At 33.3% G+C, this 25,153-nt stretch overlaps 1 protein-coding gene and 1 pseudogene across 2 annotated transcripts; one reads left to right on the forward strand and one right to left on the reverse strand.

The window, feature by feature from the left end:
* Window positions 1-2,527: 2,527 nt before the first annotated feature.
* On the forward strand, window positions 2,528-4,837 carry LOC111371228 (annotated as a pseudogene).
* A 4,603-nt stretch (window positions 4,838-9,440) lies between these two features.
* On the reverse strand, window positions 9,441-23,876 carry LOC111371588 (7-hydroxymethyl chlorophyll a reductase, chloroplastic). Of its 2 annotated transcripts, none has more exons than XM_022993649.1 (19): window positions 23,753-23,876; window positions 23,572-23,671; window positions 23,209-23,293; window positions 21,970-22,081; window positions 20,681-20,765; window positions 20,513-20,554; window positions 20,341-20,419; window positions 18,582-18,633; window positions 18,425-18,487; window positions 17,410-17,507; window positions 16,565-16,600; window positions 16,423-16,484; window positions 15,366-15,393; window positions 11,720-11,799; window positions 11,509-11,578; window positions 11,369-11,426; window positions 10,056-10,120; window positions 9,878-9,972; window positions 9,441-9,790 (listed from the first exon to the last, which is right to left on the reverse strand). In XM_022993649.1, the coding sequence occupies exons 1-19, from the start codon at window positions 23,820-23,822 to the stop codon at window positions 9,700-9,702; spliced, it is 1,371 nt and encodes a 456-aa protein (XP_022849417.1). In that variant the 5' UTR covers window positions 23,823-23,876; the 3' UTR covers window positions 9,441-9,699. The 2 variants fall into 2 exon arrangements, with proteins under 2 accessions (XP_022849417.1, XP_022849415.1); XM_022993647.1 differs by having other exon boundaries at window positions 16,423-16,487.
* Window positions 23,877-25,153: the final 1,277 nt, after the last annotated feature.

The following is a 25,153-nucleotide window of genomic DNA, read 5'->3' on the forward strand; positions in this document are numbered from 1 at the left end:
AAGTTGGGATTAATCATTGTGAATTTTTGACATCTTGCTTCTTTTCAAACCTTTCAATGGAGTAAAAGAAAAAACAAGTAAATAAACCGAAAAAGAAAAAAGAAAAAAATCAAACAAAAGTACGAAATAATTAAAATCAATATTAAATAATATAATCTCCAGCAACGGTGCCAACTATTTGTTGTCGATTTTTATATCCAACAAGTGTACGAATTGTAACATGTAATAAAGTGGACCTATAAATCCAAATATCATTTCTACGAGGACTACTATGAAAGAATTAAAAAATCAATTTTTAACTGTTATTTCATTATTCAACCCATCATTTTTTATTTCTTTTCTTACAAGTAGAACTCACTTTTCTCTCAAACGGTCAAAAAATCAATTCTCAAAATCACTACCGTACAAGCCCTAAATTAAACAATAAAATTGACTTTTTTTATATGATGGTTAAAGTGTTAGGATTTATAAGTTTACCATAGTTATCCCCTTTAACTCAATCAATAAGTTTTATACAACTGATTATGTTTACATAATCAAATTCTTTCTATTATATTCAATTTACCCATATTGAGTTCTCATTAAGTTTATTTAACTAATTCAATTACACATCTCTATATAAATTAATCTTAGTTAAACGTATTAATGTTCTAAGAATTCGTGTAATGGCCTTAATAAATAGCGTAAATATCCCCACGTTTTGTACTAGTTACTAACTTTTACTGTATGGTCTTAACAAATAATTCGCATTTCTACGTAATTATTGTTCACAAAATCAATGAATTAGTGACCAATTAATCCAAGCTTTAAGATTAGAAGTAAAAACAATTCGGAAAATCAATTTGAGATATAAAACTCTTTAATTAAAAATTAGGTTTAAAATTAGGGTTCAATCATTTATCTTAACTAGATACTTAATTACACATCATGGGAAAAGAACAAAACAAGAAGGAATTAAAGTGTATCACTGGGTATTAAAGAAAACCAAGAAAATGGTGAATATCTTGCACCAAGAATCCGCATCTTCTTATGAAATCATTGAAACCCTAACTCCTTGATTGATTTCTTGATTTTTCACTCCTTTTGGCTTGAATAATATATGTATAATGAATCCCTAATCCTTGGTTTGAATGTATATGTATAATAGAACTCCACAAGCCCCTTTAAATTGTTGGACTTCGGTATGTATTTATAAAACAAGATTTAAATAAAATCATTGTTCAACGTAATTTCCACAAAAGAGTTCAAACTGGTGTCTACCAAAGAGCTTAAGAAATAAAAGGAAATAAATTCCTTGTTCAATTGGAATCCTTTTCTCACATGACTTTAGTTCTTCATCTTCTATTATTTTGCAGTTAAGTCCTCTTCATTCCAAAATCATAATTGTTGATCCAAGACAAGTTTCGAAGTTTACAATTTACTCCTCAACCTTTCCAAATATCGAATTTCACTCTCGAAACTTTATAAATTTTTATTGAATGCTCCATTAATATTTCCAATTGATCTCATGCAATCCGGTTAATATTCAATTGCTTGAAATAAACTCCAATTAAGTTCCAAATAACTTCTTTTATATAAATTGTATTTAAGTTGGGAATTTTCTACAATTAACATAATTTATACAAATTAAGTAGATAATCGCTCAATTTATATATAATAAATTAAGAATATAAGTCCGAATAAGGACATAAAATGCACTTATCAATAATACTAGATATTTCCCAGATTTCATATTGTTAGCCTCTTCAAAAATATGACTATGGACTATATTACGCCAACACGTGCACCACCACTCGAATCTCTCTCAAAGTAACTCTAGCCTCTACCAATAACCTCAAGACCATGATACCTATTCATTATACCTGAGCCATGTACTACAGTAGCCCTTGCTTATTTGGTCCTTCTCTACGTCCTTCTCTAGGATTAGTCGAATATTCTAAATTGTAACACTAAGCTCCCCACCATATTTTTGAAAAGAACACTAGTATCCACATATGATTTATTCTCTTTTGCATGCGTGTCTTTGCAGTTGTCACTATTTTATCGGTCATTTTTAAGTTATTCAAGTCTTTTCTTTTGAGGGCTTAAGTGTAACAAATTTCAAGTTTATCTTTATGGCAGTAGTTTAGAACTAGAATTTTGCTACTTGAACCGAATTTTTGTATTGATAGGTGCATGCAACTGTCAACTCATCTATACAAAATCATATCGGTACAAGTAGAATAATTCTTACAGTTGACATGTCTCAATTATCCGAAAGGACAATCAAATCCTCCTTTTTCAAGTCCTAATTATCAGCTACCCTCAACACCACCTCCTCTATTTGAACCCTTAACCCACTCCACACAATTCTTCAAACTGGAGATTATGTTGTCTCTGCCCTCTCTCTATTTATCTGTCTTCTGTCCTATTCTCATTCAAATCGCATAAATTCCTTGGAAACATTTTGAAAGCTTCCCAACATTTCCATTTTCCAGTTTTATATAAACTCTTGATGAATCCTTGTAATCTTTGTATGCCACCACCAATGGATACTACTTTCGATGATCTATTTTCCGGTCGATGCATACTGGTAAATGGCCCTGTATTGTTGGGGCAGGTCCATCAGGCTTATCAGTTGGTGCTGGCCTTAAACAAGAGGGGGTTCCATTTGTGATCCTTGAAAGAGCTAGCTGCATTGCCTCTTTATGGTAAAACTGGACCTATGATCGACTTAAACTTCATCTTCCAAAACAATTCTGCGAATTACCATACCATCCATTCCCAGAAAACTTCCCAGAATACCCCACAAAACACCAATTCGTCGACTAACTTGAATCATATGTAAAAAAATTTGATATCAATCCTAGGTTCAATGAGTCGGTTCAATCCGCTAAATTCGATGAAACATGTGACTTATGGCGCATTAAGACCCTTAGGAATGATGATTCGACTTTAGAGTACATTTGCAGGTGGCTCGTGGTGGCGACCGGAGAAAATGCTGAAAAGGTTGTGCCCGAATTCGAAGGGTTGCAAGAATTTGGCGGCAGTGTTTTGCACGCTTGTGATTACAAAACAGGTGAGGCTTATCAAGGAAAGAATGTACTAGTTGTTGGCTGTGGAAATTCAGGAATGGAAGTTTCTCCTGATCTTTGCCACCATAATGCACTTCCATTAATGGTGGTTCGCAGCTCGGTCAGTCAATCTTGTCTTTCTTGTTTTATCTCAAATACTTTACATACAGTGAACAAGATTTTAACATTTTTCCTAACTAAAATGCGTAGGTTCATATACTGCCGAGAGAAATTTTTGGGAAATCGACATTCGAGTTGTCAGTTAAACTAACGACGTGGTTGCCAATTTGGGTTCTGGATAAAACACTGCTAGTAGCTGCAAGATTAATCCTAGGAAATGTTGAAAAGTATGGGCTTAAGAGGCCATCCACTGGTCCTTTACAGCTCAAGAACACACAAGGGAAAACCCCTGCCCTGGATATAGGTGCTTTTAAACAGATTAGATCTGGTAAAATCAAGATTATCCCCGGAATTAACAGGTTTTCAAGTGGGAAAGTTGAATTGGTCAACGGGCAAATTCTTGAAATTGATTCTGTCATTTTGGCAACTGGGTATTGCAGCAATGTCCCATCTTGGTTAAAGGTCAGAATTCCCCCCCCCCCCCCCCTCTCTGTCTCTCTCTATATACTTGTGCGTGTTGTGGGGTGGTGGGAGGTTGAGTGGGTTGGGGTGGATTTATGTAAAAGTTATGGAAGGTGGATGTAGCTATATGTATATCAAGATTTGCATAATGTCGTGTGGCGCTCTATCATTTGTCAATTTAAAATATAATCAATTATTTCATCCAATGTTTTCCCCACACATCATTTTTAGTAATCGCTTATGTACCATTTTGATGTATAAGAATCAAAATCCCATGAAAGTTGGGTTCCTTGTAGATTCCATGTTCCCATGTCTGAATATAGTCACTAGTCAAGTTGGTGGGATATGTTCAAATTTATATATAACTATTATTATCTTTATATTGGACTTAATTCAAAAATTTGACAATACTGTTCAATACTCTCGATATTCTACAATTAATGTACCAGACGTACAATATGAATACGATATTTTTTTCTCAATTAATTTTTGGGTTTTGCTACATGTACATCAAGTTTTACATAATAGATTACATAATGCCACATGTCACATAATCATTTGTCATTTTAAAACGCAATCAAGTTTTTCATCCAATCTTTTTTCCTCAACATCATTTTATTTAATCATTTATGTACATTTTTTATGTACAAACAGCATAATCCTTAATTTTTCTGGGATAAAAAAATACTTTATTCTTTCATCCTTTTTCCTTCTCCCGATGCTTGTTGTTCAACTTTATTTTAATATAGTCTAATATGAGATGTGCTTTTAGGTCGAGAATATCTGTTCAAGGATTCTTGTATGGACATATTTTAACAAATAAATTCACTAAGTCAAGATTTTTTTTATTATTTTCTTTTCATGTTATGCAGGAAAATGAGTTCTTTTCAAAAGATGGATTTCCCAAATCAAACCTACCAAATGGATGGAAAGGCAAAAGTGGGATATATGCAGTTGGTTTCTCAAGAAGAGGCCTCTCTGGTGCATCTTTGGATGCCATTAGAGTAGCCCAAGATATAAGCAAAATCTGGAAAAAAGAAATTGTGTGCAATAAAAAGTGCAAATCCCATTTCTAATTTATGCCAAACAACCCTTTAGCGCATTAATTAAGAGTGTTTTCTTTAGGGCTTGTAGATTTGCTTAGACATGAAAAGAAGAAAGGTGACACTTGAATCAGAGCAGCCCTCTTCATAAAAGTTAGTCCCAAAAAAAAAAAAAAATTGGGCATTTTTGTACAAAAGGAAGATGAGGCTTTTCCATTTTTAGTGCCAAGGGATTTGTATAAATAAGTTGAGTTGTTCGANTATCAAGATTTGCATAATGTCGTGTGGCGCTCTATCATTTGTCAATTTAAAATATAATCAATTATTTCATCCAATGTTTTCCCACACATCATTTTTAGTAATAGCTTATGTACCATTTTGATGTATAAGAATCAAAATCCCATGAAAGTTGGGTTCCTTGTAGATTCCATGTTCCCATGTCTGAATATAGTCACTAGTCAGGCTGGTGGGATATGTTCTAATTTATATATAACTATTATTATCTTTATATTGGACTTAATTCAAAAATTTGACAATATTGTTCAATACTCTCGATATTCTACAATTAATGTACCAGACGTACAATATGAATACGATATTTTTTTCTCAATTAATTTTTGGGTTTTGCTACATGTACATCAAGTTTTACATAATAGATTACATAATGTCACATGTCACATAATCATTTGTCAGTTTAAAACGCAATCAAGTTTTTCATCCAATCTTTATTCCTCAACATCATTTTATGTAATCCTTTATGTACATTTTTTATGTACAAACAGCATAATCCTTAATTTTTCTGGGATAAAAAAATACTTTATTCTTTCATCCTTTTTCCTTCTCCCGATGCTTGTTGTTCAACTTTATTTTAATATAATCAAATATGAGATGTACTTTTAGGTCGAGAATATCTGTTCAAGGATTCTTGTGTGGACATATTGTAACAAATAAATTCACTAAGTCAAGATTTTTTTTATTATTTTCTTTTCATGTTATGCAGGAAAATGAGTTCTTTTCAAAAGATGGATTTCCCAAATCAAACCTACCAAATGGATGGAAAGGCAAAAGTGGGATATATGCAGTTGGTTTCTCAAGAAGAGGCCTCTCTGGTGCATCTTTGGATGCCATTAGAGTAGCCCAAGATATAAGCAAAATCTGGAAAAAAGAAATTGTGTGCAATAAAAAGTGCAAATCCCATTTCTAATTTATGCCAAACAACCCTTTAGCGCATTAATTAAGAGTGTTTTCTTTAGGGCTTGTAGATTTGCTTAGACATGAAAAGAAGAAAGGTGACACTTGAATCAGAGCAGCCCTCTTCATAAAAGTTAGTCCCAAAATAAAAATTTTGGGCATTTTTGTACGAAAGGAAGATGAGGCTTTTCCATTTTTAGTGCCAAGGGATTTGTATAAATAAGTTGAGTTGTTCGACTAAAGTTAAGTATTTCTATTTCATTCTCTCAAGTTGGCCCATCTAGTATTTTCTTATTCTATGCTCAAAACGTATAAAGCGCATAAAGCACATGATGTCAAATAGTACATATATCTTACTGTTGTCATCCAAAACTTTACTCGCCAAAAAATCAAAGTATATTTAAATAATGAGTTACTTTTTCAAGTTTACAAACATATATATTTAGCATTACAAATTTAGCTCCGACTTTTTACCGATTTATGGTCCCACTGAATTTGGTGAACCCCTTATCCATAATTCCCCAACGTTAATACTCTATTTAAATGTGAAATCGACTATACACTTAACTTTTATTAAGTACATATAAAAGCTCTAGAGAGACCATGTTGCTTAGCACTAGCATATATAGCACCAACAACATTAATGAAGAACGGTGGAGAATTGTTTTTTCGAGTCAAAATTGCAACATAATTGACAAATCGTGGGAACACAGGATACTCTTGGAATTCAGAAAAGGAAAAAATTGAAATTGAAAAAATAAAAATAAAAAAAATCGTGCTTAAAATCAAATCAAATTGTTTCTATGCATGTACTTCACATTATACTCATTATTAAAATATTACAGATTGACTAAGAGGAAAAGTAAACAACTTTCTTCTGTTAATTTGATATATGTTTAAATACCATGTACAAATGCCACATCATGGTAGTTTGCAAGATGTTATACTCGGTCCAAGATATCAAGTCTCTCTTTGATTTTGTTCAAAATCAAATCTTTTGTAAATTTTGATAAAAATTGAAGGAATGTGCGATTGTAAATTTTATATGAGTTGTATGGTTGAAATTAATGGTTGATTTTAACTTAGATTTTGACCAATATTTTAGCTAAATCAACGAAGTAGTAAACGATTGCAATCGCGCAAATTGCGCAGAGAATGAGAAAACGTCAATATACACACATGAAATATGTGTCTACTCAACTTTTTACTCATTTATTAAAAGTAGTAGAACTTTCTTTTAGTTGTTTGAAATATGCTTAAATATCATGTGCAAATGCTACGATTGTAGAAAGTCAATTTCACCAAATATAAAGATATCATAGGTTACAAGGAACAATCTGATGGATAAGACATTTCATTCCTAGGTGAAATCTCCCAAAATCTTTTCATCTTCTAAGTCAAAAACATACAACATTCATCTTTATTACTCAACTTTATCCATTTCTCCTAAATTCTAATTTCCAAACAAAAAGGTTAATCCCTTCAATGTTATCTTCTTGTATGGTTTGAATTCTTGATTTTATTTGTTTAAAATTGAACTGCCTCATCAAAAAGCTATATGGTATCTCGTCCCTTTTCAATTATGAAAGTAATTCAATGCGCGAGGTAGTGCACTGATATGATAATTTTATATAAATAAATATGTCCCTTCTTTAAACAACTTAGATTTTTAAATAAGGCAATTCAACACATGACCAACGTAGATAAAGATACCAAGTATTGGCACCATCCATTTATGACCCTGTCCATACATAGGAGCTTTGAAATGCAAATAACTAATTATGTTTACTTTCTAATAGCTTTCATTTTAGATGAAGCAATTCAATATTTCATATATCATTTTTACTTTTAGTTTCATTTCTTTTCCTTTCTCACTTCTAATTTTATTACTTGTACCTTCACAACATATAGCTTGAAATTCTTCCCAAATTTCTAGATTTCCAAATTACAGCATTCTCAACCCTAAAGGAACATTCTATGTGATCCCTATGACAAAACCTAGTTCACAATTTTCCAGCCCCTCCATGTTAAATTAGTTCAGATATCAACTGTAGAGATCAAACCTAAAATCTGGTCAACAAGCCACAAGGGAGAGGATGACAAAAAATTATATCTAGCATGAATCAAGTTTCTTGATTGAGGATGAACAGTAAAAATCTGAATGCTTATTCTCCATTTTCAAAGGGTGGGAAAAAATGGGGAAGAGAGAATAGAAAAGTAATCCATACATGGGACAACCCACATGAGTTCCCATGCTGTTGATTCAACCATGCATAAAATCTTTATCTTGTTGTGTCCATTTAGATTTGAATCACCACCAGACACAAATATACCAAAGACAAACAAAAAAGTAATTTTGGACCCATAGGTTGGGAGGGACCCTATGATCTTTCTCTGCGGGACGACACCCAGGAGAGAAAGGAATGCATTGGGACGGTAAACAAGAAAACTACATTTCGAAGATTGGAAGTAGTTATTAATTCACAGTACAGAATGAAAACTTCATTCTCATTGAAACCAAATACTTTATTACCTAGATGAACATCAAAACCATAGCTCACACTCACCAACTTGCTTCATCAAACTACGTTTTGAAATTTGCACTTCCATGAGCCAATAGTGACATGGCAGATTGTGGCTTACCAGAAAAAGACATGAAAAGTACAGTTGTACTTGTGTCCTTTTCCATTGGAATTTCTGAGTTTCGAATTTTCTCTCCTTTATAACAAACTCAGAAAATGTCCTAGTTTGACACTGTTACCAAGAAAGAAACACACATGGGGTGTTCACCAACTGTATCTCTACTTACTAATGAAGAAAGCCCGTTCCCTCATGTTGTGATGCACCTTTCATTCAATTTCAGTGTTTAACTGGTGGATTGTAAGCACTGTCCTAGAGGTGTCAAAAACGTGCCAGGTAGCCCGAAGCCTTCATGCAGTGCATGACCTGGCGCTGCAGCCGAACCTACCTTAAAAAAAATCTGCAAATTTATCCAAATGCAATTGTACGGGTCCCGGCATCTGGCCAGGTAAGGTTTCCACTTCAACATTCTTCAATCTTCTTATCCTAGTTCTGCAGGGCTCCCAGAACAATGTGAGGCATAAGTTCTCATGGTACTCTTGTCCTCACCTGCTTTCAGTATATCGGTATTCTACTAAAAGCTATACAGCAGGAATGAACAATTTCTTTGAGACGGGCAAAGTCAGAGTCATTTGGCTCGAAAGTTACACTAGATGGCATCAGGATCTGAATTCACTATTCACTAGTCTGCAAAGAATCTATGAGCACACAACTCTAAAATGTTAAGTCCGTTGTCACACAGAAACTAACTGCTTTCAGATAGTTTTATAAATCTGCTTGAGAACAATTAAAAGTAAGCCTTAAAATTTTACCCCTAACATCAATTGGAGTTACTTCAAATAATCAATGTTCATTAATTAATGTCAGAACAGCATCAAGTGCCAATTAATTCAATATATAACTTGAAGCATGATAAACTATTAATGAAATTCGATAGCGGCAAATAACAAAATCTTTGAATAGCATGTACAAGAGCAAAGATCAAATCCACTTCATCAAGGAAGCTTGCATGCGTGGGCAGAAAGGCATCAAATTTAACATACATCTCTCTTTCCAATATCTCATGCAAAATTAGAGATTATTGCTCCAATAAAATCAGATGACTTCATACTATTTATACTGATGAAGGAAGAAACAAAAGCCTAAAATCCCTACGGAAATTCTATGACCACATAAATATTAGACATTAAATAATAGGTTTCATGTACAAGAACAAGCAGGCTATTTCCAGCTGTCATTCCCCAAAATTTTCATTTGGAAGAAACCATCTGATCAATTTCACCATTTTGGTTGTACATAGACACAATTTTCTTCGCATACGATGGAATATGCCTATCAGCTCTGCACCCATAAATGTAAAATAAGCACACAAACATCTTTGTTCTTCACCAGTTACAACTATGTCAAGTATTCATATTGGAAGCATACCTTTGTTTACCCCAGGCACGATTTACATGGAGATAGTTTCGGATAGTGTGGTAATCGAGGGAATACCGGGCAAATTCCAAACCCTTGGGACCAATCTTAGCAAGAAGAATGATATGAGAAAACAAAACCTTTGATAATTGTTTCTAATGATTTAAGTACAATTGCAAAAGATCCTTACCAGATTTAACACAAAAGCTATAAAGTTGCCAATGAATCTTGGGGCAGGCTGTGATGGTCCTCTCCCTACGAAAATAATCAAGATCATAGTTAAAAAGGGTATCTTGAAGTAATAGGGAATTCAAAGGCTACACCATCACCTAGCAATATTTAAATGTAAGATCCAAAAAGATAAAGAGGAATCATAAAGAACTTATAAAAAAATACCACTAGATAACTAGAAGAGATTTCAGCCTATTTCTCAAGTACATAGTTACCATATAATTGAAGCTCCTTTTAATTATACACTTGTGAGTCATACTTCCCACTTTGAGAAACTTCATGCTATGCAAAAAAAATGTTCACACTCAATAATCTTTTAGGATTCAACTTAGCATTAAAAACTAGACAATTCCACACAATAAAATTACCTTGGTCTCTTGCTACTTTTGAGTCTAGATTCTAGTAAATAATTGTTGTATTAGTATATTCTGCCGAAATAGTTTTCTTGATATTCAACAGTGTTTTCATTACATGCTTTCTTGTCCATGAGTATTAAACCCTGCATGTTATTTTCTTATAGGAGTGGGACCAACACCACTATCAGCAATAAGACCCTATTGCCCTTGGACAGATTTACAGATATGGACTTCCTAATATTAGATGATGTCAGCTTAATTTTCATTTTTCATTTATGTATTGGAAGTAGTACTTCCCCTCTTATTCCTTTTTTCCTTTGTTGCATTTCTTTGCCTTAGGGAGGTCAGGTCCCCCTTCCTCTTGTTCTTGTGAGTTTTATTTTTATATTATGGTTGGAGAACCCACAACCCATCAGGCGTCTCTGGTGGAGCCTGAAAACCCATTGAGGGCTGGTGTTTTTGCTTTAAAAAAATGTGATTTTCTCCTAGTAGGATCTTCAAACTCTACTATTTAATTCAGTTATAACAGCTTTATCATTTGTCCAGAATACTACGATTAGAGTATAAAATCATTATTGCTTCTGTTGGGTCATCAAATTTGTATCCTTACTCAAATTTTCCTGGAATTCTCTATGCATACAAATCAGGAAATTATACAGCTTTACAATCTCCTGGATTGGTCGTCTCCAACATATTTGCCAAACACTAAACAAATGTAGTAAAACCAAAAATTGAAGCAAAAGAGAAAGGAGAAAAAGAAAAAAAAAATTATAAAGTTACTGATAGAACAATGAAATCCTAACATGGAACCCCTAATGTGGGAAGGAAAACGATTAGTCACATAATATTTAACAATTCAATGCTAATTATAAGCACATTCATATGTAGGTCAGAGATATATGAGTAGATTACATACCTAACTTAGCATTATCATCTGCCTTCACTGTTTCCATAACAAATGGACGCCTTTCACCCTGGGAATATCAAACACTTATGAGGCCAGTTTTATGGGAATTACAAAAATGCACAAAGCACATGATAAAAAAGATGCATTACACCACTAATTGTAGGCGTGATCTCAAGAAGATCATTCACCAGGCTTAGCATTTCCTTTCCACGTTCATTTCTGTCATATTAATAGGCAAAAATGCTATAAATATGCCTTGAAAATAGAGATAAAATGGACGAGAAATTACAGGCTTAAAATCACATGGAAAAGGCAAAAGAGGTGACAGGATAGTGTATCCAGAAATTTGCATTGAATTACCTAACAGTGACATATTGTGGATGTTGAGTCATGCTGAGTCCAGCATACTTTGGCACACCCATGTACCCTACTACCAGATCCTGTACCAACTCAAATCACGTAAGCAACAATTGTACTGCTTACTAGTTGAAAGGTTATTTATAGTAACGTTGACTCGACAACAATAGATATTGCATGCAGTAACACAGAATACTACTTGTTCTATAAGCCCAAAAAGCTAAATTTAACACTTGCCAGCAACTTTATGAATAAGAATGGATAGGGGTGGAGAGAGAGAGAGAGAGAGAGGAATAGCATAATGTCACAGCAACGTAGTAGACTGCAGATGAAATCTATAATACCCAAACCCGAATTTCTAGGTCTAATTATTAAAATTGAAAATTTAGGGGCTCATTTGAGGGTTAATCCACCTTCTAGGACCTCTTATCAAACTTACTATAAATGCTAATTCCCACATGTTTTTGTTTTAAAGAAATGTTGAATTTTTAGTCAAACACTTAAATAGAAAATTATTGATATATGCTTGATTGACCAAACATAAAGTAATGTGTAGTGTGAATGCATAAATGTAGGAATGACGGAGAGATTTTTGCTCATTTCATAAATTTCAAGGAACAATTTCCATCATCATAAGTTTTTCCTTAATGATGCATGCCTAGTCTTGTCCTATCCCCTCATTCACATTCACATGCTACCACTCATTATTATTTTTCAATCTAAATAATATACACATATATATATGTTCATAAGCCGAGGTGAAAATTGTAAAGGGATCAAGTCTCTATTACTCTTTTTCAAATTTCACTGTAAGTACGCTGCCTATATTTGATTATTATTATATTATGAATTTTAAGAAAATTTTTATGGGTCCCATATGGTATGATATGATTATGATTATGTTAAAGAGACTGGAGTTTAGTAGTACTACACATAAGAATTCTTACCATCTATGCTCGGTAAAATTCTTGTGTCTTCATTATGTTGATTATGATTATTATGCTTCATTATGTTGATTATGATTATTATGCTCCTTTAAATTATACACGATAATAATTCATGGCGTACTTATTGAGATTTTTATAAATCTCACTCTATAATAATTCACCCTTTCAGGCAATTGATGGTTCAAGAAAGTTAAGGTGGAGATGACGACGGGCTAGGATTAATAAACTATTGTGTTTAAAACACAACTTTGAATTTTCAATTTAGTTGTTATGTAGGAATTATTTTCTTTATTTATTTTTCGCAGCTACATGATAAAACCAAAATTTATTTACTTATCGAAAAAAAAAAATTTATTTCGTGTTCTTATTTTAGTTCTTACAAAAGAATTGAGTTTTATTTTGTAACACTCGAATAGTCAAGAATTCGGCCGTCACAGAATCATCCAAGATATTATGGACTCTAAGAATGTGAGAAAAATTTAAAGGGCTCCAAAAAATTTATGTTATATACCATAAAAATATATAGTTCCACTTTTTAGGGAGACGTCAAGCCTAACACGTGCATAATTCATTTAAATAGGGGGCAACCAGACTTTAACCTAGAATCTTTGTTACTCTGTTATTATGTTGAACCACTCAATCTAAAAGATTAAAACCCCATTTGGCCCCCATTTTAGAGAAATGAAAATGGGTAAAATAGTGTTTTTTGAAAAATAAGTGGTTGAAAAAGAAATAAATATTTTTTATTTACGTGTAATATTATTTTATATAAGATTGTGTGGTTGAAAATAGGAGAGAGAAAAATGAAATGTAACGGAATTGAAATTAATGGTGGCCAAACAGGGGCTAAGTTGTTAGATAATGCTACATGTATGTCATTCAATTACTAACTTCAACACACCCCTTTTTCCTTCAAAGCTTAGTACATGCATAAATCATTTATAAGGGTGGTGGCAAGACTTTTACCAAGGACCTTTTTTCTACTATGATACAATGTTGAACCACTTGATTTAATATTGTAACCTATTGGAAGATGTCACATGTATATCATTTAAATGCTAGTTTCAACATCGTATTAACTTGAAATTTTATTAGAAGATTAAAAGGACATAACGATATTCATGTAGTAATCACTTTAAGTACAACATCAAATTAGACAAACCTAAGACTTTTATTGTATCAATAGGTTGCCAGAGAACGAGGGGGCTAAGGCTGATAAATAGTCCTCCTAATCTATTAGGCAAAGCAAAACACCATACGTGATGGATAGAAGATGATTCATACCTAAAAGATCAAAATCAAGAAAACAATTCTATTTCTTTGAAAAAAATCAAGACATTATTCATTGAACTAGGAATCCACACATTTCGCACAAGCAAAGTTCCCTTTGTTAAATTGACTGCTAAGTAAGAAGCATTAGATTGCATCCCCACCCAAAGATTATCCTTACATTACCCACACATATACACAGAAGAATATCGAAAACAAAAATATCAAAGAACGGGTGGTGAGGTTGCAGGAGTTGATGAGGGTTCCTGGGAAGGAATTGGTGACAGGACAGGGACTGGTTTCAGTTGGGAAAGAATGGGCGAGGATAAAGGGGAAAGCTTCCTAGGATAGGAAAAAGTTGGATAACTCGGACTTGAGTTGGAGATGAAAAAAGAAAAATTATAAGGATTATAGAATAGTGATAAGGCAGCAAATGGTGGTGGTGGCAGGGAAATGACATTCGGATGGGTTATTTTCAGTAATTGTTTCGTTTGACTGGGATAGGGCATTTCTATAAAATAACTAAAATTATATTTTCACCAAATATTTCAAGGAGCTTCATAATTACACAAGCGTTCAGAAGTTAAAAGAACCCCAAGGTTACTTCTAGCGTATGGCTTTTGACAGCTTATATGAAGCAAAGAAAATGCTATAACTTGAAATATTCCACGAATGATGAGTTCGAATATAATAAAGAAATAGAACTGCCTAGGAGAATTAAATTTGAAAAAACATACACACTCCACCACCACCCTCCTTTCTCTCCTCTCTCTAACTGAAATGCACATGCAACAAACTACATACACTACATGATCAATCAAAAAGAAAATATACAAAGTTGGTATGTCATTTGGAAATATTATACGAAAAGAGAGGTGTATGAAGAATGAAACCTGAACATTTCCATTGATTTGCAAAACGGAGAAATCAGTTTTGATAATCAATGACATTAAATCATGGTGGAAGCCCAACTCTCTCGTAATACATTAGTATAATCCTTACGTGATATGATATTCTTTTTACAGGTTTTCTGTTTGCCAAAATGTCAGGTTTTCTATTTATGAAGCATGATTCTCTTTCTCATCTTTTAGGCAATCAAATTATCGTGAACTATAGAACTTGAACCATGCTCCTATTTTCTGTCCTAGCTTGCGATGAATTGTATAACCTTATATAATCTAAAGATTAGACCAAACCAAATATATTTCATAAATTCTGCCCACAACCGGAGAAAAAGGAATGAGCAAGATGCAAAAGAGCCAAGCAATTGCATAAAATGTACTGAAATTCAAATGTTCAACAAAGTTATCTGGGAAAAAAGGATAAAAGTCAAATAAAGCTACAATAGTTTTGAGCAGAACTTGAAATTCAGTAATGTCACTTAACAGATTCATATGACATGTCTAAAGTTGGTTATTTAGCAAAATACTCACCGCCAACGCATTCGTGTAGTCAAAACAGCTGCAACATGAGAAAAGTTCACAAATTACCAAAGCATAAATAGAAGAAAGAATATTAAAATGGAAGACATCCACTAAACATAAATCTTTGTTGAACCAATTTATAGTACATTTGAATAACGGAATTTAATGCCACCAACAACAATGGCAGTGGGTAATGATAGCAACTCAATAAATCCATCAATTGAACTTACATCCAAAAAGAATCGATGATAGAGAACATAAGGCACTTCAGTAGAGAAACATTTGTATCATTAATATAGCTTTCCTATATTATTGCAGTTAATAAGATATCCTTTTCTTAAGTTTACCTAAATTGATTACTTTTTATATCTGATGTAGTGTCAAGGCCATGAGGCAGAGGAAAAGTACTAAACAGACAACTTGTTTATATATTTACCAAAACATGCAGGTCTCAATGATTGAAATAACCAGCCATACATCTTTTCCATCAAGGAACAGTTAAGATTTTAACACAACAGCACCATCAAATTATTAAGTAAAAGAAATTAAGACAGAAAACTGTGAAACAGAATATTTCTATAAATCTTATGTCCTTGGAATTACAAAGTGAAAGAATTGTATAAGAAAGCATCCTATAAAATGTCAAATATAGAGTTGGATTTCCATAACTGCGTTTGGAAAGCATAAGAAAATAAATTACTTATTTTAATTGAAATGGACCAAATATAGAATATGATTTTATAAGAAGTTGAGAGAGTGATTATTTCAGATGATTGAATAAATCAGAAAATGATCCATTTTAAATAGAGGAGAAGTTCAGCAATTAAGAGCATTCTAAACCCTAAAAATCAGTAACTAATCCCACAGAACAAAGGATTTGAATTAACATAAATACAACCTGATTCTACTCCTAAAACACCTCAATCAAATCAGTAATTAATTTACAAACAACTAATATACAACATATTTCAACAGATTTACTACAGAATATAGAGTTTTTTGTCACATACAAAACAAGCTGTCAATGAAATCTAGATAGCAAGAAAGGAATAAAACTAGGAATTACCTGTAGCAAGAAGGAGCGATGACATCAGTTAACTCATTTGCTGGTAAACAGAAATAAGGAACCTGCTTTAGTAAAATATAAGTTGGATCAAGCAGCATGGTAACAAGAATCAAAACCACGTGAAAAGCTGAAGATATGTTACCTCCTCGATATGGCCATCTAGATGCTTCAATTGAACCTGTCAAAGGATAATACAAAGAAGTTCATAGAAGAGTTACACGCCTCTCTTGTCAAATTTATAGCAATGAAAATGAGCATATAATCAAGTATGTCGCGCATTGGAAAGGTAACAATTGCTGCTCAATTTGCACCTGATTTGGCCAAAAGAATTTAAAATTTACAAAAATACATAAAAAGAATGTCAAACTTCATGCCTCTCTGCTCACACTGATAAGAGTGTAACAACTAAAACCTCAAGATAAACCGAATGATCAAGACTGCTAAAGCACGCAACATGAATCAGACACCATTTGCTGGATTCAAGTATATTTCAGTTCAAGCATTCCATGGAATATATAAGTGAACCTGTACTACCAATATTTACGGAGGAAATTATTTAGAACGAATACGATTTCATCTTTTCTCCAGAACACTTGGGTCCGTCCAGGCCTAAGCCATAGAGTTTTACACTGTCTTCTTTGCCAAATTTATAAGTCCAGCATCTAATATGTGGTCCCAATGTCCATACTTCTGGTTGGCTGCTGTTTCTATAAACAACATAAAAGCAACAGGCAGACAAAAGACTTCCCATCTTCTCCTTAGAATTAAATTATAATGATGATCACCAATGCAGAATGGATTTCTCCATCAAGTCAGGAGTTATCGGTCAAACTTATATCAGGTGAATTAAATCTATCTTATCTACTATCCTTCCTATTTAAGACTAACAAAGGTAGATGTTCTGCTTCCTATACATATACTGATATACACAGATACTCATGTCCTGGAATATCATGCACGTGAGAATAAAAATTATAGAAGCCAAACCTTGTAATCTTGCATAAATTCATAATGCAGAACAGTTTCTGGTTCATTACTAGCTGCCTTCAGGAACTTATCTAAGCCATCTCGTGTTCCATTATCCACTGTAGAGAAGAACAGTCAATAGGTTTATCTAGAGTGCAAATGCAGGGGATTTAAGTAATATACAGATAAAAATCAAACATTGAACACGCACAGCCCACTTGTTAACAATATAACGAGAACAAACGAAAACATGTGTATCATGTTGTTGAAAGCTGCAACTTGTAGGACTAGAAAAATGGAGTCTAGAGTAGCAATGAGATCACAGGGTAAAAACTATAAGGATTAATCACATTATAGTCTTCAAAAAATTTTAAAAAGTGTTACTTTAGTTTCTTAAGCTCTGATTTCAACATATTAGACCATAAGGCTATGGATATGGTCCAATTTGATAAACTCATCGATGAATTGATAGAAATACCCTTTATTTGTCATCGTCTGCATGTTTAGAGGGTGGTCTTTAATCTAAAAAAACAAGAGAATGTACAAGGGGACTTCAAATGATTGTTCTACAACTTCTTGTAGATTTTTTGAGAAATAAAACCAAAGAACCTTGTAAATTTCAGTTAATGGCCTCCCAACATCACATGCAATGCTGATTTATTTTCGTCCATTCATTCACAGAATGTTACAAATTGGACCCATCTAAACCGAATCAACTGATGTCTTCAAATTGGAACTTTAAGCATTAGTAGCATGATTTAAAGTTTAAACCATTATTAAAAAAATAACATAGACAGAAAATATAATGGTGTACACTAAAAGTTTAGAGGATGATGTTAGTTCTGAAACAAAAACATTATTTTGGAAGATATGATAAAGTAAATTGTTTTTGAGATAGAGGTATCCACTAAGACCTGATATTTATTACAATGTGCACATATTTTCCATCTTAGCATAATGTATCTGATACCGGCGCAATGATGCGCATCTATATCAAAATGTAATCATGTGAAACTTAATAAGAAGCATATATTACCGCAATTAGTGCCTAGAACATAAAGCTTTTCCAAATTCAGATAGTGCTCCACTGATCTTAATGCTGCAGTTTAAGAAATTTCTCTGCATTAAGATATTACCAGTCATAACAAAGGAGATATCTGAAGCCGTATAACCAGATTATAAAATGATAGTACCTTGTACTTGGCATCCAACACCACAAAAGAGAAGACGCTTCACCCCAGATGCCTGTGATGAAAAGGCGATGGTTTACTAAGAGAAATGTAAGTAAGAATATATACAGGCAAACTTTGAGCTACACCGTCAGAATGAATAATATATGGCTCGTATAATTTTTTAAACAGGTCCTTCTTATAGCTTACTACAAAAAGGACAATCCAAATACTTTAAAATATGGAAAAGGATGCAAGGCAAACAACATCTTTCAACATTAACAACCAGTGTATAACAATAGATAAGAATATCATAGGATCATGACCACAAAAAATGTACCAAGATATGAGTATCTAAGGCGAACCTATAACTCCAGAGCTATGATTCACATTACATATATATATAGACCATATAACTTCAAGAGAATTATTCTTGTGAAAACATTATGACCCTATAACTCCCAGAGAAGTATTGACATAAAAAAATAAGTTCCTTGTTTAGTACACCAAAATCTCATGTACTTGAACTGGACGAAGGAATCAACTAATTATTTGTCCCATATATTTTCATCAACACATCAAAATTATGACGGTTTGGGGACGAAAATGGGATACCTAACAAGAAAAAAAGCAAAGTTTCTAAGCTCCCATATTTCAAAATTATGAAGGATATCATGGTTGGCTAATTTTTTATATGTAAAGCTTAAAGGCTTCATAAATGAATTACAACAGAAGTCCTAGATCAAAAGGAAGTAACTGAACAAAACTAGAATACTCCTCGCATTGTTGCTCCTCCATAATTCAATCAAATATCGACATAAACCTTATATAGAAACCTTCCAGATGAGATTTCACTTAGAAGCAATACTCTCTTTAGAAGTATTTACTAAATGATCCTCCATCAACCAATTTTCCACAGCTGCAGGCTACCCCATAAATATGATTCCAGAATAGCAAGTGAATCTGAAAATTCTCAGCCAAAAAGATCCAGCATACTTCCTGCAAATAATCACCCCTATATCCTACACCTATATTTCTTCACAGCTTTGGAGAAGTTTCCTGATGATTGTAAATAACTTTGCAAAGCCAACTGCACTATTAGTGTTTACCTTTACCCAACATAAATTTTCCTGCTCACAGTCTTAATATTAAAATACTATTCAGTACGAGTATAAGGAATATAGTTATAACTATATGCAGGAAAAGAGAACTTGGTGGTGATAAATATTCAGGTGCCAAACTCATCCATTCCCTCAACCAACAAATAAACTCCCTATATAAAAGAATATATATGTGCTCCCAGTCAAAATGAGGGAGAGTACTAAATCAACTAAGCCAATATAAATCAAAATAACAATACTTCTGCCTCATGCAACCTATTTTGGGGAAACTAAATAATAGCAATTACAGTATATTGCACTGCAGAAAGTCCTAATTATCTCCATGGCTCATGGGATTATTCAAAATTCAGCTAAATGCTGAGTTTCTCTGTGCTAGGCTTATCTTCGTTCGGGCTCTATTCTCACCAACTCTATCTAAGAGAGGAAAAAATGCCAACTCCATACAGTATCCTGGTGGAGGATTGGACAAAGGTTTCGCCCTTGGCCCCAGTTCATTAGCTTAACATGTTTCCTCAGTCACGAGGTAATAAAACCCGGAGCACTAGGTTGTAGGACAACACTATTAGCATGCTCAAGTTCAACTGTATGCACTCGTATGTGCATAAATTTACATAAGAAACTGGCAGACAATAACGAAAAAGAAATGGAGTAACAGAAAGAACCTCAATTAGCGCCAAAGTATTGAGATTAGGAGACAATGTTGGCTTGACACCTTTAGCTGCCAGAACTTCCTCCGGAGTCCTATTTTAAAGAAAAATATCTGATTAGAGGTTTGGACAATTATAATCAAGTCAGGTATTATCCATAAACATATATGGTAACAAATGAACAAACCTTGCCAAGACAGGTCTTGGAATGAATCTATCTTCTGGATCACTAAGACAGGTCAAAGAAAAGACGTGCGAACATTACAAACAAATGAATGACGGAAAGCATCTTTATAAGGAAACAATCAAAGGGGGTGTATCAAATCATTACTAAGACAGTGAAATGGACTGATACCTCTGGACACAGACAACAGCTTCGACCATGCCAGTTCTAAGCATTTCCATTGCAATAGTAGTCACTATACCCGTCCACTGAGCCCCTACATAATCATAAAATTATGCAAAACATGGACATTGAGAAAAATACAAGAATAACCTAGTCAACCTGATATGCATACGACTCTATGGTAAAAAAAATGTATTGAAACAAACAAATCCTAGCATTGAACAACCTTATAGAAAAGCTTGAATCGTGAAAAAGTGAAAAAAACTTATTTATTTAAGTTATGCTCAATGCACCATCTCATCTAAAAGTTTAAGCTGACAGTCTACTCTACTTTGATATCATGTTGAATTATCTCATCTTAAAGTTCAAGCTTTTAGAGAACAGTTATCTAATATATGTGTTCAACACCTAGCTCCCACACTCACAGGTATTGGGTTCCTAGAAATAGGAAGAAACATTTCTGGATGAAAAGAAAAATATATTTAACTAATGTAGTTCACCAAATATTCTGTATTACAATAACAGCCAAACCATATTTGCAATCAAGGCAGAGCTGAGGTTACATTTAGGTTGCAAAGGAAGCATATAATTATTTTTATAACAAAAAGGCAAATCCAAAGGAGGCAATGCCCAAAGACTAGTAGAGGCTATCCTGCAGATGAAAATTCATTGACCAAATTTAAGAAGAATCACTTGTCAGCTGAAATGGCCACAATTATTAAGATGCTAGAAATTCATTGCTCTTGAATTACAAGAGCACAAGAGATATGTTGGATAAAGCAACTTCGAAGAGAAGATCAACCTCAAATGATTTGTGTCATCGACTAAAAGAAAAGTGGAGAGATGAAAAAAATTATTACTGGAAAAACAATAAGAGTCTTCTTATTTTAATTCTAAACAAGCAATAAAGTAAGCTATTCAAAAAATCAACTGCCATCAATAGAACGATCAAAAGTTTCTTCTACTTATTCCTTCAATACAAATCAGACTCTAAATAATAAATTCTTAAGTTCCTTATAGTTTGTTTATATTATCCTCGAAGCCTTTCTGCTAGCAACTGTTACCGTATTTTGCTTCTGTATTTTTTAGGTTAATTTAAGTCAGCTTAGAGAATACAAATACATATATAAAGAGGCACAAAAATAAAAAAATGAACAGTCCCATATTACCAGAGAGAGGCATTTCAATTCCAACAAATTAAAAAAAAAAATGGAACCTCTTTTTTAAAGCATCACAGAATCCAGGAAAAAAAATGTAACTAAGAAATGACAACTAAATTAAATCTAGAGGAGGTATACCCTCTACAGGGTTAGTTTTACGAGCATAAAGTAGGTTCTCATACACTCCCATATAAGTCTCATCCAATGAATCTTCTTTCCTCCCTCGGCCATGGACAACGGGTTCAAGAGCCTGAGACAGCAAAGTACAAAACCATACACCATATATTATGAGCATAGTCGGGTGCCAAAACATGATAAACTACCATCTATCCCACAATCATTGAGATCATTCATAATTATTTAGAATGGGGCAAATATTCCTTTCAAATGGATAAAAATAGTATTTCATATTAGACAATTTACCCATTTTGGGAAATGAAGGATTCATGATTTAAATCACACAAATAGGTCATGATACAAACTTGAAACTAATTCAGTAAGGGAATATAATAGCAGCTATTATATCAAAAAATAACATAATCTATAGCAGCCACAATCCCATGTCGCCTGGGAAGGAAAATGTGACTGATTAATAAATTAAAGGACCACACTCCATGCTTCCATATCCTCGAATCAGGTATAATTGTACGAATATGTCTCTGTGTCCTAGATATGTTTAAGATAGTATTATGTTGAAATTTATTATGAATTTATGTATGCACTAAATGATGCTATATGTCACGTTTAAACAACAATTTATGCACGAAGTGTGTAACAAGATTATGGATTTCGATTTCAGATGTTACATGAAAATTTTATGGTTAGATTTTAGATTAGCTTATTATTTTGAACTTTTTTAATCTAACATTTTATTGCATCGATGATACCATAAAAATTTTTCTTAATGTTATTTTGAACTCTTAATTAGGTTTCAGTGACGCTAGGGTATTTAGAATCTGGGCCTTCACAAGTCGTACAAGAGCCTAAGCCCAGTAACGAACGTACTAGAAGAACTAGGCTAGCACCTGACTTAGTGATCAATGAGTTTCTTTCTCGATGCAAAGAAGATCCCTAGTCTTAGCCCTTGCGGTTCGAAGGTGCTTGATTCCTGAGTTGTGGCCAACGAGGACATTGGGCCCCCTAAGGTGGGTGATTGTACTCCCGCATTGTCTAGGGAACGAAAATGTGACTGATTGAAAGGATCTCTCCCAATTGGGACGACGCATTTTGGGTGAAAGCTCAGAAACATAATTATGCATGCTAGGCCAGCAGTGGACAATATCATACTAAGTGGAATGGGATGGAACATAATCACATAATGTAAAGAGAGAGAACATCAAGTAAAAGGGAAAAACAAAAGAAACGAATGAAACTTACTTCAATTCTAGACATGCCATCTCCTAAAAAGGCACAAGCATTCTTGACATGGGCAATGTAATATGTATCACACAACCCACAATGGCTGCTCAAAACCAACAAAGAAACTATTAGGGAAAAAAAAAAAAATTGTATCTACCACCACCAGCAAAACTTCTCTATACCCAAAAGCAACAAAGAATGTCATATACACTGTCTACAGAATTTGATAAAAGTAGATCAAGATCATGATGATGCATAAATCTTGATGGTACAAGGGCAATTAACAATACTGAAAAAAACATAGTCTGAAAAAGAAAAGATTGCAGAACTAAACTAACAAAAGAATACAATAGTGGGTAGTAGCAGAAAATCAAGAAGAACCTGCAGTGATCCTTAGCAGGGTAGGTGCCACCAGGAGGAATGGGTCTGGACCTCTGCCTCCAGTCATCTCTTAGTTTCACTGACTTTGGGTTTGTGCCTTCTGTGTATTAAAAAATTCCTTATATTAAGATATACATATCCATAAACGGTAAATGCAAGAAAGGGGTTAGAAGGTGTGTACCTGTAGTAGATGAAGAAACAATAGAGAAGGTGAAGGGTGAAGAGAAGAGTGTTCCAGTAACCATAGCCATAGGAATAGAGGGAAAGTGTTCAACGGCTCCAAGTGAAATTGGGCCACAAGTATCTAAAGCAATAAAATCAACAGCCATATCTTTTACGACGTCGTATTCACGGTTTTTATTCGTTATTTTTTTTCATTTTCAACTTTTTAATTCTTGGATTTTTCGTTTTTCTTTTATTTAAGCCCATGTTTGAACTCAATTCTTTGAGGGAAAAAAACATTCTTAAATAGTATTTTAATATTATTTTAACCACACATTCTTAATATTATACGTAAATTCAAAATTTTTCTTAATTTTTTCACAACACGTCTCATTAATACACTATTCAAAAATTCATTTTTTTCTCTACAAAACGGGACTCAAACAAGGACTTACTTTATTTTTCAACTGTTTTAAACTTTCTCAAATGCTCATTATACTTTTAAAATTTATTTCCAAATAGTTTTTAAACTCTTTTCTTTTGGAATTTTGAAGTTATTTCCCAATAATTAAGATTATTTCCCAACAATTTTGAAATGTTTATATTTACCACTTCATCGAAATAGCTAATTTTCGAAAGGAGAGGGAATCACAAATGGTGAACATCTATTTAAATATATTTTTTTATAATAAACTTTTATTTCCTTTTTAGCCCCGTTTGACCCTCATTCTCCTTCTCATTCTTTTTCTCTTTCTTATTTTCAATCACACAATCTTCTATAAAATAATATTACACGCAAATTAAAAAAAAATCATTCTTTTTCAATTACACATTTTTTAAAAAAATATTATTTCAATCATTAAAATTTAAAAAGAATAGGGGCCAAACGGGGGCTAAATAGAACCAATACGTTTGACAAAATACATACAAGAAAAAGAAAGAAGCATAAAATGTTGTATTTACCAGACCTGTCCCTCAAAGTACAGAAAGTTTCCCTTTAGGTCCCCACTAACATTTAATAGACCTAATGGACACAATTTATTTCAAAATCTGCAAAAATTTCTCATAATGTACAATTTTGCAGCCTCCATCTTGCCACCAAAAAAGCACAGTCTGAAGTAAAAAATATCCACGGAATAGCTCAGCGTGGAGATGTTTATCGTAAAAGCAATCAAGCTTGCTAGATCTTCGTCTCGATGGCCCTCTAGGGAAAAGCTTCATAATCCATCCCAATACCCATTTCATGACCTAGTTGCAGAGAAAAAATAATTATAAGTCTAAGCGTAAATAGTCAGCTAACACTTGAACAAAAGACTTTGATCAGCTCTGCATAAAATAATCAAGGGCTTATTTGACATGACTTTTACTTTCTATAGAAAAGTTTTTGGAAGAAACTACCTTAATTTTTATTTAGAAACTA

This window comes from Olea europaea, chromosome 22 (assembly GCF_002742605.1).
Source record: "Olea europaea var. sylvestris chromosome 22, O_europaea_v1, whole genome shotgun sequence".
Lineage (NCBI taxonomy): Eukaryota > Viridiplantae > Streptophyta > Magnoliopsida > Lamiales > Oleaceae > Olea > Olea europaea.

What these genes read in the sequence shown, in the direction of transcription:
- LOC111371588 (XM_022993647.1), bottom strand. Translation starts at nt 23,822, where the DNA reads ATGGCTATGGTTACTGGAACACTCTTCTCTTCACCCTTCACCTTCTCT. An exon ending in TGTTTCTTCATCTACTACAG is followed by an intron (nt 23,672 to 23,752) that starts GTACACACCTTC and finishes TTTAATACACAG; the next exon opens with AAGGCACAAACCCAAAGTCA. An exon ending in ATCGCTCCTTCTTGCTACAG is followed by an intron (nt 15,394 to 16,422) that starts GTAATTCCTAGT and finishes CTCATGTTGCAG; the next exon opens with CTGTTTTGACTACACGAATG.